This window comes from Mandrillus leucophaeus, unplaced genomic scaffold (genome assembly GCF_000951045.1).
Source record: "Mandrillus leucophaeus isolate KB7577 unplaced genomic scaffold, Mleu.le_1.0 Scaffold65, whole genome shotgun sequence".
Classification (NCBI taxonomy): Eukaryota; Metazoa; Chordata; class Mammalia; order Primates; family Cercopithecidae; genus Mandrillus; species Mandrillus leucophaeus.
In genome coordinates this window covers 5,985,556-5,997,955 of record NW_012107030.1, presented here as the reverse complement: position 1 = coordinate 5,997,955, position 12,400 = coordinate 5,985,556, and the positions used below count along the sequence as shown (strand labels likewise).

Below are 12,400 nucleotides of genomic sequence, written 5' to 3'. Positions count from 1 at the left end.
CTGCTTGGGTAGTAACTACCTAACTTATACGTGCTATAAAATGGATAAGAGAAAAATAACCTGAGATGATGCCTAGCTTTGACTGTCTCATAAAATTTTCCAAGCATAACTATTAAAATGAGTGAATTAAACAAATCAGATATAGCAGGGTAAGAGTTTATACAGGTAGTTTTAAAATAATATATTTTATAATATGTTTACTTACAAAGGTTTCACAATCTCTTTGGTTACCACATTCTTAGAGTTTTGTGAAATTAAATTAAATGATGAATATTCACTGAGTATATCGATCATTTTCAAGTAAGATAAAATGTTTAAACATTAATTGCTAAATATAAATTTAAGTTTATCTACTTTTGGCTTCTCATTGCAAAGAAACTAAAGATATCTGAGTCTGTTAGCAAGTTTTAAAAATTATACTTTGAGGAAACACATATTTCTAAGATATTATAAAGTGGTATTAGTCTATGGAACGCTGGTTCATAATTCCTAAGGATTAAAACTCTAATATATGTAATTAAGGCTACTAGAAATAAGAGGAACAATTCTGTATGCAAAGTTTACAAGTAAAATAAGATGTATTTTTTGGTGAGAAAGTTATAAGCAAGATATGAGGATCTGTTTTTGTTGAAGAAAGGAGTGATTTTGTCTAAGTAGATGTTATTTAAAGGTTGAAAAATGAATGAAGAAATGATATACAGAAAACCAAATGGATACAGAAAGTTGGGAAGAGAAAAGAGAGCAAGAGAAAGTCTTGTGTGGTTAAACTAACAAAAGTTGAATTAATTTATTATGAGATTTAAAATAGAGCCTTGATATCTAAAGTACACTGATACAAAACTAAAATTTGGTCTTTTTTAAAAACAAGATTTTCCTATAGTATTGATAAGAGAAAATAGATTTTTGTTCACCTTTTTAGTGAACTGTAGAGACAGAGAGAGAAGGGGAAAGAGGGAAGGGGAAAGAGGGAAGGGGAAGAGGGAAGGGGAAGAGGAAGGGGAGATTCTGTGTTTCATCAAGATGATTCCCTGTGTTTCACATTGTCTTTATTGGGTCTTTGATTACTTTAGAAAATTGAGTTAAAGAGTTAAGGTTTTCCTACAACTATATACCTTCCTATTTGCTTTCGAAGCCTTTATCACTCTGATTAAATAAATATTATTACACAATCAGAATGACTATTATTTCACAGTGACCTGTGATCCTATTTTGATTGTTCTGAATCTTATTTACAAACTTCCCAAAGTCAAATTGTAAATGATGTCTTTTTTACCTTAAACTAACTTTAGGATTTCCAGAGGGCTCCCTAGAAGTCTGAAAGTGACATATTAAACCCATTAGGTTTATTCTGCATGCTAAATTATATGAGAAACATTGTCAAACAACATGTAATGCTAACCTTTGAGTTATTACTTGTATGAATATGTCATTGATGTGTTTCAAAACTATGAGAGTCCCAGAAATCTAATATGCTATCTGGATTGCTATCTGGAGTTGCTGTATTTCACAAACAATCAAATTTCCTTGTCAACTGCATTATTATCATAATGAACTCCCATCATATCTTTAACCATGGCCTTTTTAAGTCTTGTTGTCCACATTTATTATAACTACTTTATTCTGATAATCTTTCTAAAAACTTTTTGCAAGCAATTATAATCCTAAAGCATTGGGTCTTCAGGGAGGTATATGGGAAGAACAAAAAGAACTCTGACATGTACAGGTCTCTGATAACTTTAAGGAAATACCAGTGGACTGTGTATGAATTCCAGAACTCCAAAGGAGACACTGAACTCCTAATATTGCTAACATCGAGCAGAATTAAGAATTACATGGGACTAAAATGATGAGGGACTGTGATTTTTATGACTTTTTTGTTAGAAACACTACTGATTCTTTTATTTTCCAGATTTAGGAAAACATTTTCTTCTTTTGCACTATCTATAGCTTACAACTATTTGGTAAAGTATACTTTCGCAAACAGAATGGAAACATTTACTTTTCTTCCTTAGCTGATCCCTCCAAAATTTGGAAACTATTCATGAGTATTCTTATTTTTAGGATAATATGGGCATTTGCATAAGTTCAGTAAGAATCTGTTCTTCTTTTAATAGGACACAATTGAAAACACTGGTTATATTGCCAAAGTTTGATGGGAATGTCATATTTTCTGATATGACCAAACAGTTTTTGGGAACTGAGGTCCCTAGAAGAACCCCAGTTTAATGGAGCCAACAAAGGCACCTTAAAAAAACTGGCCTCGTACCTTGAATACACGGTTCAAATGGTTGCCTAGGTGGGTAAAGAATGTCACCTTCCTGACATGCCCAGGAACATCAGGAATCTAGGGAAGAGAGATATCTATCCAAGACTACTGTAGACACAATTTGATGTTGAGTCCTGAGCTTGGCTTCTTAGCCTAAGGAGGCACTTTTTAAAGCCTAATCTGAGATTCCTTATGAAGAGTTCCAGCAAAGCAGATTTTAAAAGGGCTTACATAGTCAATCATGATTCTTGCTGCACTTGTGCAAATAATTAGGCCAAGTATAATAGACAAAAACTTATTTTACAAATAAACTGGTCTTACTGGTTCTCTTTGGTAGAAATTAGTGTGAGAGAGAAAAAATGTTCTCAGAAAAATAATAGTTCAGAAACTATAGCTCACCCATTACTAGATTCTAGCCCTGTTCATTGTTTTTTGAGATTTTATTATTTACCTGCAATCTGGAATGGATCCTGAATTCTTTCAGTTTTTTCTAGTATCTGGCTGTGAGTCTCCAAACTAACATTTCCAATTTTTCTCCCACCCTTTTGACCTGGAATCACTGAAATTAAAATTGGGCTTTTTCTGAAGCCATGCAAGCTAAAGCTGGAGAACTTGACACAAACATCAGAGAAATTACCACAACAGCTTTTGTATAGACAACCTTTATGATATTTAATCTACAAACAAGGAAAATCTGTCAGATTGCAACTGCCTGCCCCACTCCAGGTGAAGACACTTTGAGCCTAAGATATATAAATCCTCTCAAATGGCTGCTCTCCAGACTCAGAAACTAATTTATAGACTGCTCTAAACATTAACCTTGCTTTTTCTTTTTTCCCATAGAAATGTCTCTTATTAAGTTTTTGTATGCTTACACCATATAGAAACCTAACATTAAAGAGATCACCCATAACACCACCTCTTGAAATAAAACATGACTGTTTACCTAAACTAACCTAGTTTCAGGACTAAGAGACTGACTCAGTAAGATATGAGACAAATATACTTAAATCTGTTATTTTCTTCTGGTTTTCTTCCCCTTTGCCAATCACTTACCTCACAACCATCTCTCTCCAAAACTACCAGCCTAGCACATAGTATGTGAGACTTTCTGAAAGTAAAGTTTCAAAGGAAGGAACTGAAGGAAACCAGCCTGTCTCCCCAAAATATGAAAGATCTTTGAGCTAAAGATAATTAGGATGCAGGCGAACTCTCTGCCTTCCCTCTGCCTAAAAGCAGGACACAGAATTACAAAGACAAAAGGTCTATCTTCTCCCCATTTCCCACGTAAAAACAGGATACACATTCTCCTTTACAACCCATATCACTTCAGAGACGGTGGCAGAGAAATCTGCGAGTAGACTTTACCCCAGGAGTTTCCGCATAAACTCACCTTCCCACATTCTCCTGCCTTTGCAACTGCTTCCCTTTGTCCTAACACTTTTCTAAATGTATTGTTCTTTGTTGCAGACAGTATGTTGAGCCACTGTTTTTCTCCCTTGCGACGTGCACTGCATGCCTTAATAAACTTGCTTGTTCATATGTCTTTTGTTACAGGTATCTGTCCCAATTATGAACTTACAAGGAATTGAGGGAAAAATTTTTTCTCCCCTTCAATCCTTAAGGCATCTCTTAACTATGACAGTTTCTCAGACTTTGCTCATTTTTATGACCCTAACAGTTTGGAGAAGTGCTGATCAGGTATTTTGCAGAACGTCTCTCAGTAGGGATTTGCTGATAGTTTCCTCATGAGTCGACTGGGTTTACGGGTTTTTAGGGGAAGACCACAGAGGTAAAATGCCAATTCATCACATCACACTATCATGCTATCAACATGACTTAGCATTGTTCATGATGGCCTTGATCAACTAACTGACGTAGTGTTTGTCAGGTTTCTCCACTGTAAAGTTACTTGTTCCCCCTTTTCCATATTGTAGTCTTTGGAAGGAATTCACTACGTGCTGCCCACACTTAAGAATCAGGGAGTTAGGCCGAGTACGGTGGCTCACACCTATAATCCCAGCATTTTGGGAGGCCGAGGAAGGCGGATCACGAGGTCAGGAGATCGAGACCATCCTGGCTAACACAGTGAAACCCCATCTCTACTAAAAATACAAAAAGTTAGCTGGGCATGGTGTCGGGGGCCTGTAGTCCCAGCTACTCGGGAGGCTGAGTCAGGAGAATGGCATGAATCTGGGAGGCGGAGCTTGCCGCGAGCCGAGATCACACCACTGCACTCCAGCCTGGGCAACAGAGAGAGACTCCGTCTCAAAAAAAAAAAAAAAAAAAAAAAAAAAAGAATCAGGGAGTTATGATACACCACTTTGAGGGGGAACGTCTACATAAATTATTTGGAATTGCTCTGCATGGGAGATTTGTCTTTAATCATTTATTTATATCAGTATCAACTCACAAATATTACTTCATACTTTGAATTATAATCCAATATTCTGTTGTTCAGAGTTCCATCTTTGGACATTGGAAGTTCTTTCCATTGGCTCTTGTGTCTCTGACAGACAGTAGCTTCCCTCTTACCTACCACTTCACTCTCCAGAGTTTCAGTTACCCATGGCCAACATGGTATGAAAACCGATGATTACAGTACAATGAGATATTTTGAGAGAGAGAGAGACTACATTCACATAACTCTTATTATGGTATATTGTTATAATTGTTCTATCTTCTTATGAGTTATTATTGTTAATCTCTCATTGTGCCTAATTTATAAATTAAACTTTATCACAGGTATGTATGCATAGGAAAAAACTTTGTATATATAGGGTTTGTTATTTTCCATGATTTCAGGCAGCTACTGCAGGTGTTGTAACGCAGCTTCCTCCGTGGAGAAGTGGGGACTGCTGTATCTCCATGAATGTTGGCTTATCAGTTGGTGGACTTCCTTAGTTTCCAGCACTACAAGATGCTCTAGGCTCATCTTGTATACTTCCTGCCCCTTTCCTAAAATTAGCCATTTCTCCTAGGAACCCTGTTCCTTTTATTCGAGAATGGCATTAGAAGCCAAGTTCTGGGCTCTACATGTGCTCATTGATACTGGTGCCTCTAGGCTCCCTCAGATGACAGAGCAAGAAAATATATGTATATACTAACCAAAATATACATATTATATTTTATAATATATAATATATATACATATATTTCTATGTGTAACCATCCATACCTGTATTAAGCTAAACGTGAGTTCACACTGATGTCTCCAATACGAATCCATTACCAAAAGCATTTTCTTTTTAGAGAGACGGGATCTCACTATGTTTCCCAGGCTGGTCTCAAATTCCTGGGCTCAAGGTATCCTCCTACCTCAGCCTCCCGAAGTGCTAGGATTATAGGCGTGAGCCAACACAACCAGCCCAGAAGCATTATTTGTAATAGCAAAAACAAAGAAAGAAAGATAGAAATGTCCATCCAGTGGACATTAAGTACACTGTGGTACGTCTGTACATTGGAACGTTATTCAATCAATCTTTAATGATTTAATGCTACATGTACTAATATAAAAAATTACATATTACATGATAAATATATATGCACATACAAACACAATTTCTGGAAGGAAAGAAAATAAAAGGCTAACAGTAGTTAACTTTGAGAAATGGGAACGGGGTCATAGCATGCATTGTCAATGTAGTGATTTCATCCTCAAGGAGACAAGAGAAAAGATCTTGGATATTACAATGGCTTATGGCCCTTCAAAGAGTCACAGTGCATAAAATGCCTAAAAAGTTTCCTTAGGAGAGTGATAATGAAATAAAGATTGAGAAACAATGGGTCAGATAGAATAGGTAATTGTACTTTTCACTTTACACACTTGTTTTCTATGAGTATGTGTTTATTTTTGCCTTTATTTTAAAAAAGGTTCACGGCTGGGCGCGGTGGCTCACGCCTATAATCCCAGCACTTTGGGAGGCCGAGGCGGGTGGATCACAAGGTCAGGAGTTTGAGACTAGCCTGACCAACACAGTGAAAGCCCGTCTCCACCAAAAATACAAAAACTAGCCGGGTGTGGTGGCACATGCCTGTAGTCCCAGCTACTCGGGAAGTTGAGGCGGTAGAATTGCTTGAACCTGGGAGGCGGAGGTTACAGGGAGCCGAGACCACGCCATTGCACTCCAGCCTGGGTGACAAAGTGAGACTCTGTCTCAAATAAATAAATAAATACATACATACATAAATAAATAAAATTAAGGTAATAGTGAAATTCTGACTAGAAGACACAGTTCCTTAGCCCATGCTGCATGTCCATCTCATGGGTGGTTGCCAAACTGCTGTTCTTCAGCAACCGCTCCCTAACTTTAGGAGAAAAATGCATTGTTGATAAGTACCTGGTGATTCAGATACAGCTGGCCCTTGTACCACATTTTGAAAAATACTGATGTAAAACCAAGTTTGCACTTGAAAACAAGGCAACATTTAATTCTAAACAGTTTTCTACTGGCTGATCTCATATGTACCCAAGATTGTCAATGCTTCCATTTTCCCAGACTGACATGGTCATTGTGGTAGGCAATAGTTTCAGACTGTTTTATCAAAATAATGCTCCAGTTATTTCCTGGCCTAGAAGCTAAGGGAATACTAAATGCATCTTTTAATTACTAATGTGCTGTAAGAATAAGCTTGACTAGATTTCCATGTGAACCTTAAGTATCATCTCAATAATCTTGGGGAAAACAATACTAACTCTAAAGGTGAAAGGAGGTTTAAAATTGCTTTAAAACCAATTACCTCACCATAGGAAATCCATTTTAAATACTGTTAGCCCAAGAATTGCCCATTACTGGGGTGGTGGTGGTTGTTTTCCTCTTATGTGAGTATGTCCTTATTATTAAATAACCATCTCTTTTCAAAATTTCATCAAGTTGGAAATGGCATGGCATTACTGTACTTAATAGTTTAGCGGACATGTGTTATCTGTGTCTGCCCAGTCAGCATCCTCCTGGTAGTGGCACCCCATTCTGTTTTGGACTACTCCTCCAATCTTTGCAGGGGCTGCCAATTAAAGTATCCTGCCCTCCCGTGGTCAAAGTATTTGAATACATGAGATTGGCCAAAGTAGGCCAATCAGACACTCTTCTTGGAATTTACATGCCTAGCACCATCTCTAGACCAGAAACTCCTTACCAGCAGGGGCAAGGTCTTATTCAGCTCTGTCTCTCCGATGCCTAGCACAGTGCCTGGCTATGAATATTCAATGCATGTGGGCCGAATGAATTACACAGAAAATCATGCACCTTAAACAAATGCTGAACTAAGTCTATCATTTTCCCACTGAATTCCCGAGGGGGAGCAAATTGTATGATGTTTTGTAAGGGAAATATCCACTTTAGTAGCTAGGAAATATGCCTCGGAAATAGTATCCAAAGTTGCCATTTCTCCGTGCATTAAAGATGTCAATCAGTCCAATAAAATAAAGCCCCAAAAAAGACAAAAGGAGAATTACCTCATTACCTCAACATCTGCTTGAACATAAGCAATCACATACTGGCTAATTTTTTTTAAAGGGACATAATATAACTTTCTAGAAAGACATAATATAGCTAATTATACCATTCACTAGGAGGGAACATAAAATGTTTTGAAGTAATTCAGAAGTGGGTGTGATTTATAAGACATAGAGCCTAGGGAATGGTAAGTATAAATTAGAGATTGCTCATATTATGACAGACTCCGTCATTACATTTCACAACTTTTGTCAAAAGCAACCTTATTCACCACACCACTAAAGGCTTCACATTAGGGAAGGCTGCTGTCAGCTTTGTGGTTTAGAGTAGACAGGAATCTCCTTTCTGAATACTCTCCTGCGGAACTGGTTCAAATTTTAGACTTAAAACTTACTAACACAGGGGGAAATTAAGAGAGATTGTTTAATGGGTACAAACATACAGTTACATACAAGGAGTAAGTTTTAACATTTGATAGCAAAGTAGGGTGACTACAGTTAACAACAATGTATTGTATATTTCAAAAGAGTTAGAAGAGAGGACTTGAAATGTTCCCAACTCATAGAAATGATAAATACTGGAGGCAATTGATACCCCAAATACCCTGACTTGATCATTATGCATTCTAAGCATGTAACAAAATACCCCATGTCTTCTCTAAATATGTACAAGTCTCATGTATCAGTTTAAAAAAAACTCACTAAGGAAGGACCCATATGATGTAAAAAGATTTCAAACATCACTAATAACCAGAGCGATGCAAATCTTAAAAGGTAACATTCTGCCCATTAGATTGGCAAGAATTCAAAAACTCATCAGGCTATCAAATTAATAAAGATTGCTATTAGCCAGAGTTGACCAACGTGTGGGGAAATGGGTGCTGCTGAAGGATATTTGAAGTGGTATAATCATTTTAGGGGGCACTTTTGCAATGTCTAGCAAAAGTATATGTCCATGCCCTCTAATCCAACAATCCCATTTCTTCTAAAAATCTATCCAAGAAAAAAAAAAGTAATTGTACATTTATTCATATAACTTGAATAGTAACTGTCTTCTCTTCTAGACAATTAATTTGGTGACAAGGACTGTCTAGTTCATTATTTACACTCCTAGTGCCCAGCACATGGACCTCACATATGGTGGTACTTGATAAGTATTTGTTAAAGGAATGAATATGTTTACTCAGCATTATTAAGGGAAAATAAAATATTTGATAAATAATGGTTCTTCTTGCTCACATTAAATAGGGGTAGTGGAATTATCACTCAAAATATTAACATTGTGAGTAAAAACGTAGTAACAGGTAGTAAAAATTACTATTTTCAAAAACAAACTATGTAACCATCAGCTTACAAAATTGATCATAGTATGTACTGTTAAATGCCCAAAGACCCAGTTGTCTGTTCTTCCAAATCCCTAGCTGCCCAGTTAGTTCTACAGGTCAAACAGTAACTGAGTACTTTTGGAGTAAGTAAATTGTTTCCAGTCTGTGATCCAATGGCAAGCAAACGACCTGGTTTTGAAATGTATAAAAATCACACTGTAAGCTGAAAAAAATCCCAACACCTTTGTAACTAGACTCACTATCCCCAAAAGTGTACCTTTTAAGAAATACAACTTTGAATATCTAACTGTCCTATTACCTTTGATATGCACTTAATCAAGGAAATATATCCTCTAACAATACCAACGCCAAGGATTTGTTTCTTTTCCAATACAATGCAATAGGAGAAAGAGCCAGAAATTTAGAAATCCTTTTTCTCGGGTCTCAAACCCAACATAGGAATGGAGAACGTTTTCCAAAATCAAATATAAACAATCTGCAGATTATCTACATTGTTAATCTACCCTTGAATTACATAAGAAATGAAAGGGGAAATTTTTCGTTTTTATCATTGTTTGAAAACTGACCATCCATAAGAAGATCTGATATCCACTGACAGATATTACCTAAAATTTCTGAAAGCTCCATGAATGTAAATATGAATCAAGTTTTAATGTTATGGGTTGGGGGAAGGTGTTATTAAATATAAAATACCAGTAGAATCCAGTATCTCGCTAAAATACTTGAGAAATTTCAGATAAAGGCATTCTGTCCACCCACTAAATTCACTGATGCTTGTGACTTTATCACCTCAGGATAATCTAGGATGCCAGGTAAAGGTGCTGGGAAGGCGAAAGAGACTAACATTTATCCAGCACTTTCTAGATGCTGGATATCACAGAGGAATGTGTTATGTCCATTTCAGAGGTTAAATACTTTCCCCAAGGTCATACAGTAATCAGTAATGTTGAAATTTGTTTGCCAGAGTATGGCTTCAGAAGAATCCAGATGCACTTCCCAACGGTGTTTGTGATTTTATGGAACAACAGGTAAGAGTACTGGACAGGACCTCAGGAAGTCCTCCAGTTTTGCCCTCGCTTTTAGTCAGGTCAGCCTTGACTGACTAGAAGATCCACGGAAGGGAAGACACTCCTCCAAGTTCACAGAGCGGGTGAGCTGGGCCAAGAGAAGTCAGAACTGGAACTAAACACCAGGTTTTGCCACAGGGCAGGGATCCTTCCATTACATGGTCATGTCAGCAAGACATTCAGAAGAGTACATGTTCCTACACATTTTTACTTCCTTTAAATCTGTTTGGTTCCTCCCTTTCTGTTTTTATTTTTATTTTTGGAGACGGAGTTCTGCTCTTGTTGCCCAGGCTGGAGTGCAATGGCGCCATCTTGGTTCACCGCAACCTCCGCCTTCCGGCGATTCCCCTGCCTCAGCCTCCCGAGTAGCTGGCATTACAGGCATGCACCACCATTCCCGGCTAATTTTGTATTTTTAGTAGAGACGGGGTTTCTCCATGTTGGTTAGGCTGGTCTCCAACTCCCGACCTTAGGTGATCCACCCATCTCGGCCTCCCAAAGTGCTGAGATCACAGGCGTGAGCCACCGCGCCCGGCTGGTCCCTCCCCTTCTTGACCCACATTCGCAGACCACCCTTTGGTCAGGGTAAAAATGATAACTGCTTAAGGGGGTAGGTTAGCATTTGGTTGTTGATCTGGTTTGGTTCAGAAGTGTGGTAACTGATGAAAAAAATAATTGGCTGAAGCAGTTCTTTATTAAAGGATAATCCCCAGTTACCAAGCAGTACAGAAATGTGTGCACATGGCCTGGCTCTCCTGCGCCCAGCGCCAACCCTGTTAATTCTGGAAGCTCAACACTGGCAGGATGCTGACCTTGCTGACTAATAAACTGCTAAAATTGAGAAGTGATTTAAAAAAAAAAATTATGGCCTGAAAATCCCAGCTGGGCAAGGAAAGAGGAACTAGACCGAACCCAAATGAAAAGCTGGGAAGGGTGTGAAACAGCGCTACAGGCCACCCAGCGCCAACAAATGCGTAAGGGTGGGGCCAAGCTAGCTGAGCCGCCCAAAGCAGCCAAAATATCCTGCCCCACCCGCTTCTCCCGCAAGGAAGGTGGCACTGTGCAACCTCGTCCGCACTGAATCCTCGTCCCTTCCCCCAGCCCCCCTTCGCCAGCAAACGCAACCGGCGGGCAGCGCGTCTCACGCTGCGGGGCCTGACTCGCCCCGACACTCCGCGTTATCCTCGGTCCAGGGCTTTCCTAGGCGCGCCGGCCGCGGAGGACGCCTCTCCGCGGGTGACGGAGCTACTGCGGTGACCACGGCGGCCGCCACGTCTCCCGCCCGGCTTCCACCTGCCCTGGCCCCAGCGCCCGGGAGCGGTCCCCGCCCACGGGCCGCGGCTGCCCACACCTGGCGCCCGCGTGCTGCCTACCTTGCTCCTTCAGACTGGTGATCAGCTGCAGCTGCTTCTCCTCGTCCGAGCTGTTCATTTTGGCGGGTGGGGCCGGGAATAAAAGGGAAAGAAGGAGCGGCGCGGGGCACACAGGGGGAGGGGGAAGGAAAAGCAAGATGCCGGTGGCTTGCGGCTCCACTACCCGGAAGTTGGATCTGCTCCCGCTCCTCCTCCTCCTGGCGCGGAGCGCGCGAGTGAGATCATCCCCACGCACCTACTCGGCGGCTGCGGCCGCTTCACCTGCAGGTGGGGCGGGGCGGCCCCGCAGTCCCGGGCAGGGGGTGGAGGGACAGGGGCGGGGCAGCAGCCGCGATCCCAGCCTGCGGCGGCCGGCGCTGCAGGACGCGCTGGTGGGAGGGCTGCGGCCCTGCGTGTGGTCGCTCTGACTCGCCCCGCACCCTTTTCTCCGCCTCCACCCCCGGACTCAAGGACGCCGGTTCAGAGAAAACTGGCCGTGGGTTCGCAACGTGTGTGGGAACTCCACTTTGGACGCTGCCCGGGGGTCGCTCCCCACGAACCACAGATGCAGAGCGGGACGCAATGAGCCATGAACGCCTGGGCTTCTTCCCCAGTTCTCCCGCAGTGGACTCTGGGGGCGCGGTTGCAAAACCTAGCTGCCCGCAGGGGCGGGCCCAGGGTCGTACATTTTGCACCTTGAAAAGCAGACAAGGACCGAATCAGGCCGCCCGGCTACTTAAATGACCATGCCGTGAGTGAAGAAGGGTCCCGGCTAGCTTTCCCCCTCGCACCAGGTTTGCCAGGTGGTCAGAACGTGGACCCTGCCGCACGTGGATGGTGGGGCCTGCAGGGCCCTTGCAGATCATCTGGCTGGTGGCGGGATGACCTTCCCTTTAGAGAGGCTGCCACTGCAG

The 12,400-nt window shown here is 40.9% G+C and overlaps 1 protein-coding gene across 4 annotated transcripts in view; it reads right to left on the bottom strand.

Annotated features, from left to right (window-relative positions):
- The window catches only part of KIAA1598 (KIAA1598 ortholog), a 126,490-nt gene extending 114,384 nt beyond the window's left edge, over positions 1-12,106 (bottom strand). For 3 of the 4 annotated variants that reach the window (XM_012001121.1, XM_012001126.1, XM_012001125.1), the window contains exon 1: positions 11,508-12,106. In XM_012001121.1, the coding sequence (XP_011856511.1) occupies positions 11,508-11,565 (58 nt within the window). In that variant the 5' untranslated portion in view covers positions 11,566-12,106. The remainder of the gene's footprint in view (positions 1-11,507) is intronic. The other variant, XM_012001124.1, reaches the window with a different exon arrangement.
- Positions 12,107-12,400: the final 294 nt, after the last annotated feature.